This window comes from Necator americanus, chromosome II (assembly GCF_031761385.1).
Source record: "Necator americanus strain Aroian chromosome II, whole genome shotgun sequence".
Lineage (NCBI taxonomy): Eukaryota > Metazoa > Nematoda > Chromadorea > Rhabditida > Ancylostomatidae > Necator > Necator americanus.
In genome coordinates this window covers 21295298-21316604 of record NC_087372.1, presented here as the reverse complement: position 1 = coordinate 21316604, position 21307 = coordinate 21295298, and the positions used below count along the sequence as shown (strand labels likewise).

At 45.7% G+C, this 21307-nt stretch overlaps 10 protein-coding genes across 13 annotated transcripts; 8 read left to right on the top strand and 2 right to left on the bottom strand.

Annotated features, from left to right (window-relative positions):
* Window positions 1-435: 435 nt before the first annotated feature.
* RB195_018866 (uncharacterized protein) lies at window positions 436-11549 on the bottom strand (the record flags this gene model as incomplete). 3 transcript variants are annotated; one of them, XM_064186476.1, is made up of 8 exons in its annotated part: window positions 444-457; window positions 516-600; window positions 3247-3350; window positions 3456-3499; window positions 3556-3668; window positions 6815-6921; window positions 8680-8776; window positions 8925-9095. In XM_064186476.1, the coding sequence occupies 8 exons, from the start codon at window positions 9093-9095 to the stop codon at window positions 444-446; spliced, it is 735 nt and encodes a 244-aa protein (XP_064042359.1). The 3 variants fall into 3 exon arrangements, with proteins under 3 accessions (XP_064042357.1, XP_064042358.1, XP_064042359.1); XM_064186477.1 differs by lacking the exons at window positions 6815-6921; window positions 8680-8776; window positions 8925-9095 and adding exons at window positions 10695-10742; window positions 11463-11549 and having other exon boundaries at window positions 436-600; XM_064186478.1 differs by lacking the exons at window positions 6815-6921; window positions 8680-8776; window positions 8925-9095 and adding exons at window positions 10695-10742; window positions 11463-11549 and having other exon boundaries at window positions 436-600; window positions 3556-3602.
* A 283-nt stretch (window positions 11550-11832) lies between these two features.
* Window positions 11833-12744, top strand: RB195_018865 (uncharacterized protein; the record flags this gene model as incomplete). The annotated part of the gene is made up of 1 exon (XM_064186475.1): window positions 11833-12744. The coding sequence occupies one exon, from the start codon at window positions 11833-11835 to the stop codon at window positions 12742-12744; it is 912 nt and encodes a 303-aa protein (XP_064042356.1).
* A 169-nt stretch (window positions 12745-12913) lies between these two features.
* On the top strand, window positions 12914-13582 carry RB195_018864 (uncharacterized protein; the record flags this gene model as incomplete). The annotated part of the gene is made up of 1 exon (XM_064186474.1): window positions 12914-13582. The coding sequence occupies one exon, from the start codon at window positions 12914-12916 to the stop codon at window positions 13580-13582; it is 669 nt and encodes a 222-aa protein (XP_064042355.1).
* A 140-nt stretch (window positions 13583-13722) lies between these two features.
* Window positions 13723-14604, top strand: RB195_018863 (uncharacterized protein; the record flags this gene model as incomplete). Its single annotated transcript, XM_064186473.1, has 1 exon — window positions 13723-14604. One exon carries the CDS (start codon window positions 13723-13725, stop codon window positions 14602-14604), a length of 882 nt encoding a protein of 293 aa, XP_064042354.1.
* A 1967-nt stretch (window positions 14605-16571) lies between these two features.
* On the bottom strand, window positions 16572-16778 carry RB195_018862 (uncharacterized protein; the record flags this gene model as incomplete). Its single annotated transcript, XM_064186472.1, has 1 exon — window positions 16572-16778. The coding sequence occupies one exon, from the start codon at window positions 16776-16778 to the stop codon at window positions 16572-16574; it is 207 nt and encodes a 68-aa protein (XP_064042353.1).
* A 384-nt stretch (window positions 16779-17162) lies between these two features.
* RB195_018861 (uncharacterized protein) lies at window positions 17163-18395 on the top strand (the record flags this gene model as incomplete). The annotated part of the gene is made up of 3 exons (XM_064186471.1): window positions 17163-17266; window positions 17398-17603; window positions 17872-18395. The coding sequence occupies 3 exons, from the start codon at window positions 17163-17165 to the stop codon at window positions 18393-18395; spliced, it is 834 nt and encodes a 277-aa protein (XP_064042351.1).
* On the top strand, window positions 18021-18395 carry RB195_018860 (uncharacterized protein; the record flags this gene model as incomplete). Its single annotated transcript, XM_064186470.1, has 1 exon — window positions 18021-18395. The coding sequence occupies one exon, from the start codon at window positions 18021-18023 to the stop codon at window positions 18393-18395; it is 375 nt and encodes a 124-aa protein (XP_064042352.1).
* A 55-nt stretch (window positions 18396-18450) lies between these two features.
* On the top strand, window positions 18451-20078 carry RB195_018859 (uncharacterized protein; the record flags this gene model as incomplete). Of its 2 annotated transcripts, none has more annotated exons than XM_064186469.1 (4): window positions 18451-18519; window positions 18569-18878; window positions 18962-19590; window positions 19665-20078. In XM_064186469.1, 4 exons carry the CDS (start codon window positions 18451-18453, stop codon window positions 20076-20078), a joined length of 1422 nt encoding a protein of 473 aa, XP_064042349.1. The 2 variants fall into 2 exon arrangements, with proteins under 2 accessions (XP_064042349.1, XP_064042350.1); XM_064186468.1 differs by having other exon boundaries at window positions 18569-18909; window positions 18990-19590.
* A 211-nt stretch (window positions 20079-20289) lies between these two features.
* On the top strand, window positions 20290-20829 carry RB195_018858 (uncharacterized protein; the record flags this gene model as incomplete). Its single annotated transcript, XM_064186467.1, has 1 exon — window positions 20290-20829. One exon carries the CDS (start codon window positions 20290-20292, stop codon window positions 20827-20829), a length of 540 nt encoding a protein of 179 aa, XP_064042348.1.
* Window positions 20830-20898: 69 nt separating this feature from the next.
* On the top strand, window positions 20899-21285 carry RB195_018857 (uncharacterized protein; the record flags this gene model as incomplete). Its single annotated transcript, XM_064186466.1, has 1 exon — window positions 20899-21285. The coding sequence occupies one exon, from the start codon at window positions 20899-20901 to the stop codon at window positions 21283-21285; it is 387 nt and encodes a 128-aa protein (XP_064042347.1).
* Window positions 21286-21307: the final 22 nt, after the last annotated feature.

Below are 21307 nucleotides of genomic sequence, written 5' to 3'. Positions count from 1 at the left end.
CGAGGTGAATCTGTTCTAGTGATAATATAGAAACAATAGGCTCTTGTGCTCTGACTTCAAAGCTAATTAAGAAGAAAAATGTGTAGGTGTCGCAAGTTATGCATTTTCTGCCTCTTCATATTCTAGTGATAATCTCACAATTTAATCCAAAAAAGTGAAGGAGGTGATAGCAAAAAAAAAACACTAGGACTTTTAACCTGAATGTTCCTCTTTTTGCCTTTGCTTCTCGCTACTATTTCGAATTCCTACTCGAAGCAATGTCTTGCAATACGCAAAGAACTCAATTAGCTGCTACCTATGTTCTTATTCTACACTCAAATTCCCGTTCTCATTAGCTGAAGTGCAATTCAATAACTCTATTCTATCTCGTTCTAAAATAAGGGTGCACGCTGTCACAAATTGTTGTATCAACCGTTGCTATCACCAGATGCTCTATTAGCAGACTAACAATGAAAACCTAGAACAGAATAATATCTGAACGATGGCGACAATTACGAGCAACAACACGTCAATACCTTGCAAAATTCGAAAGATGCGTTTCTCTGACATGCCATCGAGCTCATCTGAGACGAGGAGAATTACATCATTGCGGGAGCGGCCCTTAAAAAACAATATCTATATAGAACTGACTTTCTTTTTGTACACCATTTTTGCTTTCTGTGCAGTTTGCGGAGGCTAAAGATAGCATTTACCATAACATAAAGATAACAACGATAACGATAACAGCTAAAGATAGCATTTGCACAGGCATAGTGATAGCCTTTGCTACAGATATGAAGTATGCTGCACAACACTACATTGACACAAGTTTTTCATGGGCACCTCTGGAAAACACCAGTAAGAACAACCGCATTATCACTGTGCACAAAATTTCTATCAATCAGTGGTCTCGAGATCTACTTTTGCATGGAATCAGCACTTACGATAAAACTCACTGTTATTGAGTTGTAGAAGTTAAAGGCAGCATACCACGAATTTTTTTTTCAAGTGAAAAGTGAAATAGAAACAAAACGTATTTATACGGTACCCAGCATACCATCGTTTAATATTCGGCTTGAGTTCCGCCTTCGGAACGACTTCTGAGAGTGGCTAGTCTAACCGACAGATCTCGATCATGAACTCAGCGACGATAGAAAGGACGATCACTGGGGAAGTCAGATTCATCTTCGCTTCGCATTCTTAGAATGCACAACCCAATACGACTAGCCACTCCCATAGACCAATTCAAAGAATGATTGAACGACAGGTCAGGTTCATGTATTTGAAATTTGCGTAGCGCTAGCTCCCCTCTCCATCGGCACAGATATAGAAAATGAACTGCTCACCAACGAAGAGCATGTGTAACCAAAAAGAACCAGGAACAAGAATTCACTCTCAACTCCAAAGACATTGAACTTCGTTACATTCTAGCTTCGAAGGACCAGATCCAGGCAGCAAAGATGGGCAGCCAGAAGAAATATTGACTAACTGTCCAAATGCACATAACTGTTCCACAACCACGAGAAATGCGCTTGCGACCCGAGTCCCGGACGCCCTTCTTTCAGCGAGAAATCGTTACCCCAACGGACGCGATTTGTGTCGTACACGGCTCTAAAGAAGGGGATCCTACAACACTTGCCAATCTATATTATCTTCGGAGAACTCCACACCAACTATGGGACTCCCAGAAAAACAGTCACAGTGCGAGACATATGCCCGTCAAACTGAGCTCATCCAAAATATCTCTGACCCGGGACGAGCATCCCACCTGACAGAAGAAGAACGAGGTGGGTACCGCACCATCTAGCAGGAAATATTTGACTCTACTTTAGGAGATCCCGTTATCATTTTTCACAAGCAAATATTGGCAATATCTACATTGTTCATGTTCACAAACCACTTACAGTGCCTATCATCGACCCCGATGATAGATAGGGGCGTGGTATAAGGTACCGTTCGCGGTTATGGTTATTCTAGCAAATTACGACTTGTAACGTCCAAGAGTGCGGCAGACAACGCTCGGCCCACTCTTTCATTTCGATCGTATTGCTGGCAATCGTTCTGCTCACCTGTATTCACATAATAAAGACGTTCTACTAAACCACCGCTTTTTGGTCTGTTCAATTAGAGTGACAAAATCCCTGTCTCTAGCCACCCACTCACACAGTTTGCATGTTAAACAGCTCGACACTTTTTCCAACGACATTCAAGATCCATTCTGAGCTCAATGATCGTCTAAGTCAAATCTTCTACTGATGATCACTTCTCAATGGATGGAAGCAGCAGTCTCCTGTTCGAGAGCTGTACGATAAAAACCTCAGAATTCCGTTGACATTGAACGATATTGTCGGCAACTCCTGCAAGTCATCTGCCGGATTCCATTCGATTGAAGGAGAGATCGGACGTCTCGCAACAGATATTAGCGGCGAAACAAATATCTACGTCATCGATTGGCATAATCATTTTCACAAATGACCATTCCGTCGTATCGAACAATATGCGAGAAAAGGAGTGGCTCTCCACACAGTCGCTTAGTTCAAGATATGGATTGTCATACCATTGACGACAAGAATAGACATCGACCCAACTCTAATCAAAACCCATACCCCTCGAACATAAAAGCTGCTGCTTACGAGCGACGAAAAAAGGACCCACACAGATAACATGGGGCATGATGTCGGCGACACAGATGACGACATAGAATTTGATTTTCTTCAAACCCGCAGACCCTCACGCTTTTGTGTCCGGATCGTATGGATTACTGCGTCTACATGTCTTATACTCTACAATACAGCAAGTTTATATAAATCATGTGTTCATGATATTCGAAACCTACTGCAAAAAAACAGGAATTCAAAAGTCAGCGGGAAACAGTCCCGAAGCTAAGAATGGTTATGACCCTTTAAGTTTTTTGTCGTACCAAAAAAAAAACCATGACCAACTGTTTTTTGAAATTGTTCGCACTTATTCAATATAGCAGTGGTGTTAGCCTTGTTGCGAAATTCCAGTCTTTATTTCCTTCTGCTGTATTGAAGTAGTCAGCAAGGGCGAATCAATGCTAATTATGCATGTAAAGGCTTTCACTCAGCCTCTTTTGCTGAACAAAACTCCGCATAAAATAAAGCATCCGGTTTCCAAGATTCTAATTGCTCCATGAACTTTCAAAAATGGACAGTTAGGTTTTTATTAATCTTCCACGTGCTCATACTCAAACACACTCCGAACCACAAAAAGTAGATTGTACGAAAAAAAAATTGGATGGTGCACCTGTAAACAAGGAGGTAGCATCGGTACCACACCATTCCAACCTACAAAGTTGACAGCAGCAGTAACAAGAGCCTCATGATCAGACGCCAAAGAAGAAAGCGGTGCTTGAACAAAAAACAGTGAATTACTTGAAATTATGACAGAATGGTAATTGGAAACAAATAGGATCGGGATAAAGAAGAAAAAGAAAAAATCTTTGTGTGACTAACTAGAAATGTCGACATTATCAGGCAACGGGGAACGAGGTCGAGACCTGCAATCCCATGTGTTTCTTTATAATGTGTTAGTACAATGATTAAAACAACACACCTTCGAGAGATCTTTTGGCCACGATGGTTGTCACAAGACGATCGAATCTTTAAGGAACAAACTTTACCAGTGAAATTGGCAAAGCTAGTGTGTAGACGGCAGAGCCCTTTATGCTAGATAGAAGCTCAAAATCCCCTCATAGGTATGAAGAAAACAAAGCAGTTAAGTCTGAGCAGTTTGCAAAACAATCCTATATTAGTAATGAAACTAAGTAGTCATTCGACTATCCGCTGTGGCGAAATAAGACACTGAGAAACTCTCCACGCTGCATGTGTAGTATACTCTCCTAAAAGTCCTAAACGATAGAACTACTAAATGCATTATTCGTGGATATTCGATGTGTGTGTGTGTGTGCGTGTGTGTGTGTGTGTGTGTGTGTGTGTGTGTGTGTGTGTGTGTGTGTGTGTGTGTGTGTGTGTGTGCGTGTGTGTGTGTGTGCGTGTGTGCGTGTGTGCGTGTGTGTGTGTGCGTGTGTGCGTGTGTGCGTGTGTGCGTGTGTGCGTGTGTGCGTGTGTGCGTGTGTGCGTGTGTGTGTGTGTGTGCGTGTGTGCGTGTGTGTGTGTGTGCGTGTGTGCGTGTGTGCGTGTGTGCGTGTGTGCGTGTGTGCGTGTGTGCGTGTGTGCGTGTGTGCGTGTGTGCGTGTGTGCGTGTGTGCGTGTGTGCGTGTGTGCGTGTGTGCGTGTGTGCGTGTGTGCGTGTGTGCGTGTGTGCGTGTGTGCGTGTGTGCGTGTGTGCGTGTGTGCGTGTGTGCGTGTGTGCGTGTGTGCGTGTGTGCGTGTGTGCGTGTGTGCGTGTGTGCGTGTGTGCGTGTGTGCGTGTGTGCGTGTGTGCGTGTGTGCGTGTGTGCGTGTGTGCGTGTGTGCGTGTGTGCGTGTGTGCGTGTGTGTGTGTGTGTGCGTGTGTGTGTGTGTGTGTGTGTGTGTGCGTGTGTGCGTGTGTGCGTGTGTGCGTGTGTGCGTGTGTGCGTGTGTGCGTGTGTGCGTGTGTGCGTGTGTGTGTGTGTGTGTGTGCGTGTGTGCGTGTGTGTGTGTGTGTGTGTGTGTGTGTGTGTGTGTGTGTGTGTGTGTGTGTGTGTGTGTGTGTGTGTGTGTGTGTGTGTGTGTGTGTGTCACGAAATTTGAAGAAGGGGGTGCGGCGGGTCCACCGGCGTCAGTTAGCCATAATATGGGGTGCGGCGGGTCCGTCGGCGTCGGATTGGCGCGCCGGCACCAGATACCTATAGAAGGGGCTGCGACGGGTCCCGCGGGGTCGGACACCTTTATGACTCCTCCGCGTGTCTATTTCCTTCTTCGTTCGCCTCAAGTTTGTAGCATGCCGTTCTCAGAGAGTGGAAAACGCATGCAAAAGGCTGCTTAAATAGTAGCAAAATGTTTATGTGATCTGACGTGGAACGTTATCTTTATCAGTAAGATGATGTCTTTCACGTTATTTTATGCCAACAAATCATTCTTTGATAACTGTCTGGGGAAAACAGTAGGAAAACCCATACTTGGAGTGATACTTTTGAATTTTGTCTATAATGTATTGGTAAGGAGTGTTTGAAGCTGAAGTTCGAATGTTCTCCAAATGTAGAACTGACGAGTTTAGAAAGAAAACTGTGAGATCTTTCGCTTTTATTATAATATAAAAAAGGAAGAAAGATTGTTGGAGATACACAAGTCCAATTTCATAGAAAACTGCACTAATATTAATTTTCGTTGATCAGTGAAGGCGAGCGAAGCAAACAGCACAGAAAGTCTGAAGTCCGGCTTTAGCCGGACGTTCAGACTGGTATCAAATAAAGCACTATGAAATCAAGCTTTATCTTGTAGATTAGTGGTTTTGTTAGTACTATAACAGTTCCCTCCAAATTTACGGAGAGTCCACAACAACAGTATCCGAAATACAGCTCGAGTCTGGCCAATTCTCACGCACCGTTACTCTCCATGACAAACGTAGTCATGAGTTCATCAAGATCGAGAGATACGAGGGACGAACAAATACAAACAAGCCCTTTGCTCAAACAAATTTATTTTATAGGAAACGTCTGCATTTCTACTAATCATTTTTCCCAATAAAATCCTCCCATTATGATACATTTTCCCAACGTTTTTGTAATTTCTTCATTATGTTATCGAAAAATAAAGTCGTACGGGTATTTCTAACCAGTTACGCACGAATGTTTCCAATTTATCCATGGCCTCAAATCGCTTACCTCCAATTGTTTCTTTGAGGAGTACCAACATGTGAAAATCGCATGGCAATAAGTTTGGGGCCAAAGAATGCAAGCATGGAGTATAGAAGAAAAGGGGAACAAAACATCGTGAAAACCTCAACTTGATTGTCTGCGGAGAAAGTGTTAGAACTGTTTTTAGGACTGGAGAGTGGTCCTACTGGTGGATTTATTAAAGGGATGTCAGATCATTCACGCAACCTACTAATGAGACCATTTGAACAGAGATAGGCTTCGGTAGCGAAGCAAAAGACAAGACTGCACCATCTGCGAGGTGTTGATCCTACACGACAGTGTCAGCAAAAGCTGGTGGAAATGAACTTGATGGTGCACTGGAAAATACTTGATCATACACCCTACAACCCGGACTTATTGGGTACAGCTGGTTGGGTACAGCCTAAACTGCGATTTTAACACGATTGAACCCTTCAAACAAGCACTTGGAAATAAGCGATTTGAAACTAAGGATCAAGTGAAAATATTTGTACCCAAATAGTTAGATATCCTTGAGAACCGAATGGAGGGATTACCAAAACGTTCAGAATCATATCATAAAAAGAGTATACTATTTAGAAAAATAATTCAATAATTTATGAAATAATTCTCATAATATCCCTTTTGTTTGGAAAGGTGAATATCAATAATTTATGAAATAAATATCTCCTTTTTGTTTGAAAAGGCGAATAATATGAAAAAAAAACCAACAGAATTGTCAAACCCCAGGACCTTCGAGTTCATAAGAAAGAATGATCAGTCCGAAAGCAAAGAATGGCTATGATCCTCTGAGTTTTTCCTTCGTCTTACCCAAAACCATGATCAATCATATGGAAACCAAAGCATCAATTCATTAACTACCAGCAAGCGAATGATTTTATGCAGGCACTCCTCGAAGCGGCCTCCTTTGATTTTGATACAAGTTTTCGAACGCCAAAGTCGCAAACTAGATAGTGTGCCCAATAAACGCTGACTAGTGATCAATTTTTATAACTTCAACATACTACTTCTGCAATGCCGCTTTTTTTTGTCAAATACTCAACTAAACGGTACTTCTCTGAGTATTGCCCATGTTCCACGGTCTTTGAATCTTGGCATGTTGAAACTTCTTTTCTTTTCTTTTCCAGGCTCTGACGAAGGCGATAGCGCCGAAACGTTAGCTGTTGTTTAATAAAGGAAGATCAATACCAATCTTGGCTACAGCTCAAGAAAATTAATTAAAAACTCAGCTAACCTCTTTATTGAAAACTACTGATGAGGGGCACCGAGAAGTCGCACGCTTAGTTCTTTACACCGAAAACGTATTAGCATGAGTGGTAAAGTAAGAGAGACATGTCTAAGCCCTACGGTGGCGCTTCTATTAAAACATTTGAATTAAGTGTCCGCTGCGTGTTTAAAGATCATATCACGAAACTATCGCATCTGACAACATATAACGAAACTAGAAAGGAAACTATGTATAGCTCTCTGCAGGCAAATATATTAGGTTGTTCGGATATAAACGAGACTTTCGACTCAAACTTTCAAACATCACAAAGTTTTTTATATTAAGTCTTTATTCCAAACAATATTCTCCACAACTATTAACAATGCTTCGCCATGCAGGTTGTGGATGCATCATGCAGGTTGTGGATGCCGTCCTCAAAGAATTCGGTCGGCTGTGAGTCGAAGTATGATGCGACCCAAGATCGGACTTCGTCGATATTGTTGAACTTTTTCTCCGACAATCCGTGATGCATCGATCGAAATAGATGGTAGTCCGAGGGGGCCAAGTCCAAACTATACGGCGGATGCGGCAAAACTTTCCAGCCCAACTCTTCGATTTTTTTTTTCGATTTACGGACAGCTTTATTTTCACCACTCAGCTTATGAGGAACCCATTTGCCGCACCGATTTATCTTCCCGATTGTATGTAAATGCTCGTTAATTGTCGAATTCGAACATCCGAACTCTAGGGCAAGTTTTCTTGTAGTTTGTGTCGGATCAGACTCGATCGCCTTCTTCAGTAATTCGTCGTCTACCACTTGAGGACTACGTCGGTGTTCTTCGTCTTCTAAGCTCTCATTTCCATTTTCAAAGCATTGAAACCATTTTCAGCATTGACTTCGCGAAACCACATCTTCAATAAAATAAAAATAAAATAAATAGATAAAAAATAAATAAATTTTTATTTTTATGAAATAAAAAAATATTACAGAAATCAAAAATAAACAAAAAGAAAGTAAAATATACAGGAAAACGCCAGGAACAAAATGGAACCAAAACTGTCCAAATTGCTGTTCGAAATTCGTAAAGTTTCGAAAGTCTCGTTTATATCCGAACAACCTAATAGAATAATCAATCAGCGAGGGGTCGAGCTAGTTCAATTGGGCGGCAGTAATTTTTCTATTTTTCCCCATCGCGTGCCAGAGTCGTCCAGTGGTTCCTCCTTTCGTGTTCAACGAACGAACAGCGAACGTCCAACGATTGCCGTTGAAACGCATCACGTGTCCGAACCACCTAATCTTGCTTTTCTTGGCGTATGCGACAGCGTCTCTAGTCTTCGATCGGTGACGTAGGAGTGAACTTCGAACCCCTTCTTTCACTTGCGTAAAACGGGTTACGCCTAGCATCACCCTTTCGGCTCCGCGTTTTATGACGCTGTTCGCATTTTCGTCCTGCTTGCGAAGCGCCCACATTTCTGAAGCATAGGTCAAAGCAGGGAGAACGGTGGTGTTAAATAGGTGAATACTGAGCCGGATGTTCTCAGTCCTCTCCACTGCATCCTCGATGCTCTTCTATGTTCACAAAGCCGCTCATTTCCTTCTGCTCAGCTCGGAGGTCAGGTCGTTCATTATGTTGATTTCCCGACCTAGATATACATAGCTGGAGCATTCCGATATATTCGTTCCGTTGAGCGCGAATGGGGCATCAGAAACCTTTCCGTTCCTCATAATCATCGTCTTGTCTAGGTTCAGATGAAGACCGAGCTTTACGCGTTTCATTAACTTCGGACACCGTTCCGCCTGACTGACGCTTGATGTTATGAGAACGATGTCATCAGCGAAACAAAGACGGACAAGGACTCGATGTGAGGATTAGAACGGGATGACAAGTGTGTTATTTCGTTCTAATCCTCGCATCGCGTTCTCGAGAGTAGCACTGAATATTTCTAGTGAAATACCCCTCTCTTCACTTCCATCATGATATCATTGTAGGGTGGGGATATTTTTGTCGTGAAGTCGATATACAACTGACGAAGTATATTTATATGTGGAGTAGAGACGCTTTTGTTGTCCAAGGCCTCCATCACCGCTTCAATAAGGCTTTCTTCAAATCGATGACACAGCGGCATCTTGTACTTTCACGATACCTCTATGATTTGTGAAAGTGTGTCTATTCAAGTAGAAAAATTAATAGGCTACCGACAAAACCAGCGCGTGTGCAAAGGTGGCGCGTTCTAATGCATACTCGGGTCGAAACGACAGGCACCGTTAAGTGCGTAAGCAACTGCGATCGATGCGGCACGGTACATGGCGGTTGGAATCGACGTGGGACCACTACGAACTGCAGCGATGGATGGTGCTGGTATGGGTCCTCCATCGATCCTAACCGCTACACTCCACCGCACCGTTTCGAGGGCATCAGCTTACCCAATTGCACCGTGCTTCGTCTTGACCCGACAATACATTGCAGTAGCAAACTCAGTTCTCACGTCGTTTTTCAGGATGAGTACAGGGAATGAGTAGTACCCATATTCGTAGCGTACACATCAAACTCCTTTTTTTTCCAAAAGAGATCTTACCATCGTCAGTTTCGTGGTAAACTGCTCTTAACATAAACACTTGACAATGAAACGCAACACAGGAATGTCGGTTCTACGGGATTGCAGGGGGCCAATGAACGGTAGGTGAGGCCTCTTTAATGGTAATTTCAGACGTAGAACTCGAATATAACAATTGTAGAATTCAAATCTGAACGCTGCTTTCGTAAGACAAATTTACGAAAGAGTTCAAATTTGATTCATCCATTAAAATTGAGCTTTAGGTCGCCCGCCAAAACTCCGTGTTTGTGGCCCTAAAGAGGGCCGTGGGGTTAGATGTAGCCCTAAAGAAAGCAGTTGGGTTTGAAGGTTCCAATGTTCCAATCAACTGATTGGATTCTCGATAGAAATCAGCCAGCACAGTTCGTAAAGGTAAGGGTTGTTGTGCTGCGTTGCCACTTCCAAAAAAAAAACAACCTCAAAGTGATCGTTCCAAAGGTCGTCTCTGAGATTAATCTGGAAACTTCTCCTTCAAATGAGACCGAATGCCCTCAATGCGCCCACATATTGGTTCGAACTGTTTCTCCAAGATCAGCACAATTCTGAGTAATCCCTTTCAGAATAGCGCTTGTCGATGATTTCGACAAACATCAGTGTCGTTCCCTTCTGGATAACTTCGAGCCAATCTTTCTAAACTACGCGGTCAACGTTGCACTTGCGACGAACGATGTTGATTTCGTCGAACTAAACGATGATATTTGGTACGTCCAGCTGCAAAACATTGCCTGTGCTTCTCTTATATACATTTGTTTTCGAAACTATTCGAAATCGATATACCGCTGTTATGTGGTATGGTCGAGCGCTGGCGCACAGCAGTAACTTATGAGAAAACCAAAGTCAGATCAAAGCAAACACGACTATATAGTCGAAAAGTAACGAAAAAATTACGATTTTTGTGTTGCGCTCCCTTACCGCTCTCTTTATCGCGAAGAAAAATACGTTTACAAAACACGTCTAATTTTTTACAGAATGAGAATCACACCACAACATAAAACTTTTCCGACTGCACTGTTAGTAGCAAAAAGAACATTTTTCCTCTTGTTCTTCTTGTCTTTATTTTGTTACATGAATATTAACAATTTCTTAACATAACATTAACATAGATAGAACAATTACTTTGAAATAGCATACCTTTTGTTTGGGCATCTCTATATGATTGAATCCAACATCGATAGAAGTCTGTAACAACCAAGATTATGGAGCTGCATTCACAACTTTACAAACAACATGACGACGGTAAAATGTTGTTGAGATGGGGGATGGGAGGGCACTTGGCGCCGCCCTTATTTCTTGAAGTAAGTAATCGGACGCCTAAGGCCTAAGCATTAGTCATCGATGATCTATGACACATAAGCTAAAGTTAGTAAGAGAAAAAAGAGGGAAGGAACGTCCAGAAATAAGGACGCCACTGAGTGCCTCCTTTCCCCTTCTCCCACACCCCAATTAATACATTTTTCCGTGTGATGTTTCAGTTTCAATTCTCTTGTGTCTTCCAATCGGGTCTCAATTAAGGTCTCATTTTGTATGAAAGAAGCTGCAGTGGAAGTGTGCGCATAATGTGGAAAGGCAGGACAGTTTCCTAGAGTACACATAGTAGAGTCAAAAACGACATGAAGCACGGTGCAGCTGCATAGGCGCTTAAAGCGGTGCGAAGCAGCGTAGCGGTAAGGATAGGAGCGAGTGAGTACCCTCGCTACCACCGTTCGTTGCTGCGGTTCGCGATGGTTTCACATCGATTCCAACCGCTACCTCCACTGCGACGCTTCGAGCGTTTTGATTCAACTATAGCTTGAGCTCCACGGATCTCCCTCACTAGAGGGATCACAGCCGGTTAGTCGCGAGGCTACGTGGCGCGTCCTCGGGTGGCGGATAGGGGGCTAATCGTGGAACAAAAGCGACCTTGTGCTTGCCCAGAGACGCAGGTGGATTCAGGGGATGGACTCCCTGTTTCTGCTGAGCCAGGACTGACTCATGACATCCTTGCATCCCGCACGTCGGTCCGGCCAAAAGCCTGCAATCAAGTGACTGGGAGGTGCAAGGGAGGCAGTTTGGAGTCGCCTCCAACAAATAAGCTCCACATGTCCACTCCAGAAGAACGAAAGTTCTCCCAGACTAGAGGCTTGCAACCTGCCCATGGGTTTTAAAATTTTACGCAAAACACAGTAATAGAAAAGAGTCTCCTGATTCCGGAGAAAAGCCTGGTACAGTAGCGCCAGGTAGGACGGGGTTGCAGGAGTCATGTAGGCTACCGAAACGGAAAAGGACTAGGATGGCGATCTGTACTTATAACACACGTACGCTTGCATCGGAAGCGGCCATCGAAGATCTGATGATGCAAGCTAAGAAGATCAAGTACGACGTCATTGGACTAACCGAGACGAGACGACGTCACCCTCTCAACGCCGTATATGAAACTGGAGAAGAACTTATCTTAGGAACATGCGACAGTAGAGGTGTCGGTGGATTTGGCGTCCTCGTCAACACGAGTATGGCAAAGAACATCGATTCTTTTGAACAACTTACGACCCGAATCGGACGTCTGCGGATGAGAAGATGTGGCCCTACACCAGCTTTGACTATCTTCGTCGCTTACGCTCCAACATCAAGCTACGAAGAAGAAGAAGTCGAAGCTTTCTATATGGACCTGGAGAAGTTCTACCGAGAAGATCATGCCTTCTACAAGGTCATAATTGGCGATTTCAACGCCAAAGTTGGCCCAAGAAGAACGCCGGAGGAACTTCACATCGGGACCCACGGCCTACAATGGAATGACCAGGGGGAGAGGCTCTCCGAGTTCATCATGACGACTAAGACCATCCATGGGAACTCGCAATTCCAGAAGCCCTCCTCTCTACGCTGGACGTGGGAGTCACCCGGTGGAGGGTATCGTAATGAAATAGACCACATCATCGTCAATAAAAGATTCTGCCTGACGGACGTCGGTGTTGTACCAAAGTTCTATACGGGATCGGACCATCGCCTCCTCCGAGGAAGATTTTCCTTCACAAGGAGAGCAGAGAAAGCCGCCAAGTTCAGAGAGAGAAATCCCAGGACTACCATCAACTGGGATCTCTTCGCTACGCTAGCCGGCTTTTGGGAAGATTCCGCAATGGGCACGCGAAGAAGGCTGAGAGTTTTAAAACCACCAAGAGGCGCCTGTCTCTTGAAACTCTTGAGCTGATACGCCAGCGTGGAGCAACCAAGGACTCACGTCCGAGCTCGCAAGGCTTTGCAGAGAGGCGATAAAGGAAGACCTTAAAGAGAGAAGAGCAGAAGTGCTGGCTGAAGCTGCAGAGGCGAAGAAAAGGATCCGCTATGCCCGTCGAGGCTTCGCCAGTCGCAAGACGAGGATGACTGCTCTCCGGAACCCAAAGGGAACAGCCATTGCATCGAGAAGGGGGATGGAGAAAATCATCTACGACTTCTACTCTGATCTCTTCGACAGCCATGTCCACTTGCCTCCTCACCATCTGAGAGAAGATGGACAAGTCATTCCAGAGGTTCTCCCGTCCGAAATACGACATGCTATCATGTCGGTAAGAAATCGTACGGCACCCGGTCCCGACAGAATAAGACCAGAACACCTGAAGAGCCTTCCGCCAGTACTCATCAACACCCTGGCGAGGCTCTTTACACGTTATCTGTCGGAATGCAAGGTTCCTAAACAGTGGAAGACCAGCAAGACCGTGTTGTTGTATAAAAAGGGAGATCCACATGACATCGGCAACTATCGCCCAATCTGCCTACTGTCCGTCATCTACAAGCTTTTTACAAGAGTGATCCTCAATAGGATTGAAAAAGTTCTGGATGAAGGACAGCCATGCGAGCAAGCAGGGTTTCGAAAAGGATTCAGCACGATTGACCACATTCACACTGTTTCGAAACTCATCGAGGTATCACGAGAGTACAAGATGCCGCTCTGTCTCACCTTCATCGACTTGAAGAAGGCCTTCGACTCAGTTGAGACGGAAGCGGTCGTGAGAGCCTTGGACAACCAAGGCGTCCTACTCAGTACATAAAGGTACTTCGAGAGTTGTACAGTAACTTCGCGACCGGAATTTCAAGATTCTACAAGAACATCATCATTAACGTGAAGAGGGGGGTTCGACAGAGTGATACAATTTCACCCAAAATATTCACAGCCACCCTCGAGAACGCAATGCGAAAGTTGGAATGGGACGACATGGGAGTGAAGGTTGATGGTCGGCAGCTACACCATTTGCGCTTTGCTGATGACATCGTACTGATAACACCTAGCATCAGCCAAGCGGAACGAATGCTGACCGAATTCAACGAAACATGTGGATGCATCGGTCTTCAGCTGAATCTACAAACGACGATCTTCATACGGATGCCCTCTCGGATGCCCCATTCATGCTCAACGGAACGAACATATGAATGCACTAGCTACGTTTATCTGGGTCGGGAACTAAACATGATGAACGACCTGACCCCCGAGCTGGGCAGGAGGAGACGAGCGGCTTGGGGAGCGTACAAGAGCATCGAGGATGTAGTGAAGAAGACCAGGAACACCCGGCTCTGTGCTCACCTCTTCAACGCCACCGTACTTCCTGCTTTGACCTATGCTTCGGAAACTTGGGAATTTCGCAAGCAGGAAGAAAACGCGGTGAGCGTCATTGAACGCGCAATTGAGAGAGTGATGCTAGGAGTATCCCGTTTCACGCAAGTGAGGGACGGGATTCGAAGTCCTCTCCTACGTCAGCGATCGAAGATTAGAGACGCCGCCGCGTTTGCCAAGGAAAGTAAAATAAGGTGGGCCGGACACGTGATGCGCCTTAATGACAACCGTTGGACCAGAGCCGTGAGCGACTGGGTTCCCCGCGATATTAAGCGCACTACAGGAAGACCGCCGACCCGATGGTCAGATTTCTTCACGAAGTCCTTCAAAGAAAAATATGATGCTCTTCGTGTCCCACGCGAAAGGAGGAACCACTGGGCTACTCTGGCACGCGATCGGGACAAATGGAAGAATTACTGGCGCCCGCTCGAACAGTTCGAAGATCAACGGGAGTCAAGGTGATCAAGGTGATAGCTTGAGCTGCACGACAACAACATAAAATTCAAGAGTGTCAAAAGGTACAATTTGTAACATCGTTAACCGTTTGAGCAGCCACTGAGATGAATGGAAATGTTCTCTTTTGAAATCTAATAATTCCTTTCCGTTTATGCAGATGAGAATAGGAGACCATCTGGAAATGCTCCGATGTATGAAGAATGGCTGGGGGAAATATTGTAGGTCAATAGCACAATTTTGACATGTTACGGCATTTTCGTACAGTTAAATACAGCGTACCACGAATCTTACATAGTGAGGGAATCCGCGTTAAAAGCTAAAGACAGGGTTGTAGATTGAGGAATTCGGAGTGGTTTCTGCTCATCTATCCTTAGTCGTCGCAAAAAAACAGGCGTGGAAGACGACTTCGGTTGCAACGCACGACTTTCGCGTACGCCCCGCTAGGTACGTGCGACAGATTAGGAATTATTGAGGTTTCCTTACCAGTCTTAGGAGATAAGAACGGAACCACCCTGGAATCCCGCAATCTACCATCTCTAGCTTTCCCTTCAGATTTGGTATTCAGCTCAGATTTGTAGAATGTTCACTTGAGGTCAAAACGATGTAACTTATGATGTAATTTCAAGAGTAGTTGCGCCCCAAGCGACGCAAAATACTTTCGCTCAATTCCGGAGTCCGATTCCAGCTGGCGAGGGTCCCAATGCAACAATTCACGGAATCGTACCCCAAGTCAGGTTGTTTCGACTTGATTCTCTTCATTGACATCAGTAAAGATCCAAAATTGATGAGAAAAAAACCTCTTCTGGAATTGCTACATTCAAGACAGTTATCACAAAGATCACAATATTTTGTTCGCGTCAAATTTGTCGATTTACTTCGCTATGGCCTCTATTCTCCTACCCCTCCCCCCCCCCGAAAGTTGCATGTAAGCGCTATTCGAGCTGTGATCACGAATATAGCATTAATTTTGTCGTCTTTTCATGTCGTGAGTGTTTGCGCCTAGCTTGGGGGGAGGAGGGGTATTCACCTCTTATTGGTCTAAGGTTGCTCTTCTTTCTGAGTACCCCACCTTACTTTTTCTTCTTAGTAAGCTTAGTTTACATATCATAGATCCTCCAAGACTAATGATTAGGTCTTGGGGCCCCGAAAGATTTACTTCCAGAAATAAGAGCGCGACTGAGTGCTGCCCCCAACTACACTTTGCTTTTTGAACAGGACTCCACAGAACACCAAGAAATGGAAAGAAGATCCCACTCAGCAAAATAATGTTGTATTCCCGAATACCTCGAATTTCAGAGAGGTCGTCAGCAAGAGCCCCACGTCCTTTGTACTATCGTAATTTCACTGCGATGCTCAAGAAACAAGTGACAAGTGAATGAAAAGCAAAATGCAGTACACATGGAGATGGAACCAACGCTGCGGTCTGAGTGAACCTAGCGATGACCCTATACCTCGATTCTAACCGCTAGCTCCACGGCACCGCTTCAAGCTCAGCTGCTTACCGAGCTTCAGGTCATTTTGATGATTTTGTCATTTTCAGCTTCACCGAGCTTCAGGTCATTTTGACCCGACTATACTGTTCTCTAAACCGCAGCTCTAACGTCCTTGAAGACAGCGTTCCAAGATATTTTTATGTTGAATTCCTCTCCATAGCTAGAGTCGGGCGTAGTTTGTCAGTAACTTCTACAAGTCCAATAATCAGATTGGTCAATCTGTTCAGTTTTTCCGACAATGCAACTTCTTACACCCGCACGAAAAATGAAATAGATTACTGTTAAGTTGCTCGACGAAGTAACTCTTTACACGTGTACATTAATGAAGCGAAACGAATTAAATTTCATCACTATTCTTCTCTCTACTCTTCAACTAAGTTCCTTGATTTCAGTTGTTGAAACAACAAAAATCAAAGAGTTCAAACGTTCTCTTGTCTTGAAACCTCGGCATACTTACTCAGATATTTAGATGGCCCGTCTTCACTGATAGTTCGGGCCCCAGCATCTCTTCCACTCGTTTCGTTTCCTCGCCATTGTCATCCAAGATGTTCTCAAGTTTCGTGAGTGACGTTGACGAGGTCCTTGAGCCGAATCCAGCTGAGCTCTCAGCTGGTCCATCCGTGTAGCGAACACATCATCCCATCTCCTTGGTGGTCTCCCTCGAGGGCGTTTAGCATCTCTTGTCATCCACTCTAGAGTTCTCTTAGTTCATCTATCGTCGATTCTTCTTGTTGTGTCCACTCTTGGTTGTGAAGATGGTCTATTGACCACGAACTTGCTCCCTCTACTGACTTGGGTAATTGGACCAAAATCGAGCAGCTATACCAAGCATTGCTACGTACATTGAGCTGTTGAATAAGACCTCTCAACACATAGAAATTGCATACAATGGCAATAACACAATTTTCACGACTAACATAGCATAACATGAACTAACATAGTTAACATCTCTACGCCTCCAACACTTCTCATGATGTGACCGGCCCATCTATGTTTTGCTTTCGATACATATTCCGCTGCGTCGCGAAGACGGGACATTCCGCTTAAGTCGGAGCTGCGAAGGCCGGCTAGATGTTGTGTGCGCCGGTTAAACTTCAGAAGACATCTCTCAAGAGCTCTGTGGGTAGAACTGTCGAGTCGAAGAGATGGTCACGAAGATCCTGTTCCGTCAGTTGGTCCGTAGCTTTCCTGACCGCTGTTCCGGTTCAATAAAGCTTCTCTTCTGTCGGTGATGTCGACATCCACAACACCTGGCGATCAGCGGACTACAACGCGGAGGACAACTATTTTTGGTGAAGAAATCCAGCCCCGGCTCTAAGCCCAGTCGAACTGCTGGTCGAGTCGACTCCAGCCCCGGCTCCAGGCCCGGTCGAACTGCTGGTCGAGTCGATTTTTGCTCAAGAACTCCAGCCCCGGCTCTTAGCCCGATCGAACTGCTGGTCGAGTCGACTCCAGCCCCGGCTCCAAGCCCGGTCGAATTGCTGAAGTCGATTTCTGGTACAAGGACTCTAGGTCGGCCTCCAAGAGGGTCGAACCGAGGGTCAAGTTGCGAAATGGCCCGCCCTCTTTTTGCCTGGGCGAACTGCTGAGTGGACACTCACTCGGCCCAGGCTGTGAGCCCGATCGATTAGCTGTTACTGCGGTCGCGCCGCACACCGAACAGCAACTCCAAAATGGACGCTGAAACTCACCATCTTGGAAGTCCAAACCAAAGCTCAGCAGCAAATGTTCACTGAGCTGATGAAGCGTATGGAAAAGATTGCCTAAGCTTCACACCCAGCCGTTCCAACAGCACCCGTCGCCACGGCCGAATTCGTCACAAATTCTCTATCGACACGCTTGCCTGAGTTCGTGTACGATCCGGAAAATGGTTGTACATTCGAGGTCTGGTACAACCGCTACGAGGATGTAATCTCAAAAGACGGTGCTATGTTGGACGATGCAGTAAAAGCTCGACTAATCGTCTCCAAACTCGACGCCGTCACATATGCCCAATTCACGAACCATATTCTCCCTAAAAGAGCATGCGATGTGCCCTTAACGGACACCGTGGTTGTTCCGAAGGAATTGTTCGGACATAAGATGTCAGTATTCGAGAGACGCTACGCTTACCTCAAAACACAGCGAAATGAGGAAAGTCTCCGCGACTACACCGGATTGGTCAATCAGCGCCATGCCATGGCTGAATTCAATGACGTCACACCTGAGCAGATGAAATGCCTCGTATGGATATGTGGACTTGGCGCCCCGCAACATGCCGATGTACGCGCTCGTGCCCTTCGCAAGATGGAGGACAACCCTTAAACCACGCTAAAGTAACTTGCTGCTGGAGTTCAGCACTTTCTCGACATTCGTCAGAATGCCACACTCCTCGAACGATCAAGTGTACCGCACGTCAACGTCGTGGATTCGCAAAAGAGTCGAAATCGTGAGTCGCCGTCACCTTGTTTTCGGTGCGGAGTCAATCACTGATCTAGAGACTGCACATTCGTAAACAAGAGATGCCACGACTGCAGACGCTCTGGACACAAGCGATGATTCTGCAAAAATTTCCCGGAGAAGAAGAAGCGGAATTCGAAACAGAAGCGGAAATTGATGGGAAGACAGTATGCATGCACCTTGATACTGGAGCAGACGTAACATTTCTGAGCACTGCAGACTGGACCGCCATGGGTCGACCGAAGCTGCAATCACCCCGTTTGACACGGAAGTCTGCCAACAACGAACCGATCAACGTTCGTGGATGCTACGAATGCAATTTCATCATTGATGGTCATCGAGGATATGGTACTTGTCATGTAGCCGACACGCCGTCGCTGTTGGCTTAGATTGGATTGCCCAACACGAGCCACTGTTCCGTCACTTGACAGAAGGCTCCATCAGCAACATCTCTTCAAGGACGCTCAGCACCTTGAATTGTTCTCTCGCAACGCACCTGAGGAAGAAGTTCGCAGCAGTCTTCGCTCCTGGACTGGGATGTTGTACAAAGTCAAAGGCAAAACTCGCTCTGAAGCCTGACTCCAAGCCTGTCTTCCAGAAGGCTCGCCCGGTGCCCAATGCTGCGATGCAAAGGATTTCAACCGAAATCGATCGGCTTGTATCTATACATGTGCTGGAGCCCGTTGATCACTCAGAATGGGCAGCACCCATCGTCGTCGTTCAGAAGAAAAATGGATCGATCCGCCTCTGCGCAGACTACTCAACCGGACTGAACGATGCACTGGAACAAAACCAGCATCCGCTTCCAACCCCAGAGGACACTTTCACAAAACTCAACGGAGGACGCTACTTTTCACAGCTCGACTTGGCCGAAGCATATCTCCAACTTGAAGTGGACGACGTCTCAAAGCAGCTACTCACTATCAACACGCACCGTGGACTGTATCGCTTTAACCGAACACCATCTGGAGTGGAACCAGCTCCTGGTATATTCCAACAATGTATGAATGCTCTTATCGCTGGATTAGATGGAACTGCTACCTATCTCGACGGCTTATTGGTTACTGGTAGAACCATCGGCGAACACAATGCCCGACTACAGGCCGTACTACAGACTTAGATTCAAGACTACAGATTCCGCGTAAACTCGACAAATGTGCTTTCCTGAAGACGGAGATCACTTACCTTGGGTTCGTCATCAACGCACAAGGGCGACGTCCCGATCCTGAGAAGATCAAAGCCATCCAGAAGATGCCCGCTCCGGAGGACGTCAGTCAACTTCGCTCTTTTCTGGGACTCATCAATTTCTACGGAAACTTCGTCAAGGATCTCCACAATCTACACGCTCCTTTGGACGCTCTTACGAAAAAGGATGTTGTCTACACATGGACACCGGAGTGCCAGTCTTCTTTCGACAAGATCAAGGCAATCCTGAGCTCGGATCTTCTGTTGATCCACTTTGACCCAAGTCTCCCGATCATCGTTGCCGCTGATGCTTCAAATTATGGGATGGGAGCAACCTTCTTACATTGCTTCGCAGATGGATGATTTACCACGCAAGCCGTTGCCTGACACAACCACAGAAGAACTACAGCCACATTGAAAAGGAAGTACTCGCTCTTATTTTCGCCGCGCAGAAGTTCCATCGTTTCATCCATGGACGACATTTCACGCTGATCACAAACCACTTTTGGCAATCTTCGGAAGCAAGAAAGGAAATCCAGTCTACAGTGACAACCGTCTTCAGCGATGGGCCACGATGCTGCTCAACTACAGCTTCACTATCGAGTACATCAATACAAAGGATTTCGGCCAAGTGGACGCTCTTTCACGCCACGTCTCGTCACAATCATCGATACCAGAGGACTACGTAATCGCCTCAATAGATGCTGATGTCACTTCTGAGTTCTCAGAGAACTGTCGTCATCTTCCAGTATCCACCGAATCCATTCGGACTGCTACGCAAGCCAATCGTCTTATCCAGCTTGTGATCAACTATACGAAGTCCGGAAACTGGCCCAAGGTCAACTGCCATTCTCCTCTGTGGCCCTACTACAATCGTAGAAATACCATGACAGTCAAAGGATGTCTGCTCACTGCATCCCGCATAGTAATTCCAAAATCACTTCGACATCGTGTTCTTTCAGCACTACACAAAACTCATCCAGGCCAAACAAGGATGAAAATGCTTGCAAGAAGCAACTTGTTGATAGTCGAATTTAAGCAACAGCCAAGATTGTTAACAAAATTTCTTACGGCTAACGTTTCGGCGTTGTCGCCTTCTTCAGAGCCTCAGTAGCCGCGTTGCCGTGATGTTAGCAGATATCCTTTCGCACTGCTTGCAAGAAGCTTTGTTTATTGGCCTACGATGGATTCGGACATCGAAAAACTCGTCAAGACCTGCCCAAGATGTGCATCTGTGGCAAAGGATCCGATCAAGTCTGAACTACATTCACGGCCGAAACCGCACTCGCCGTGGACTCGAGTTCATGCTGATTTCGCTGGACCGATGGAAGGACGATACTATCTACTCATCGTGGACGCCTATTCCAAGTGGCCGGAAATCGTCCAGATGTCCTCGATCTCCTCAACGGCTACCATCCAAGCAATGAAGTGCATCTTTGCCAAGTTTGGAAATCCAGAGACGCTCATTGCGGACAACGGAAAGCAGTTCACGTCGTCTCAGTTCACTTCACTCTCCCGTTCCCGAGAAATCTTGTACATTGCACGCCGAGCCGAGGACTTGCCAAGCTGAAGGAGGAGGAATCAACAGTGGA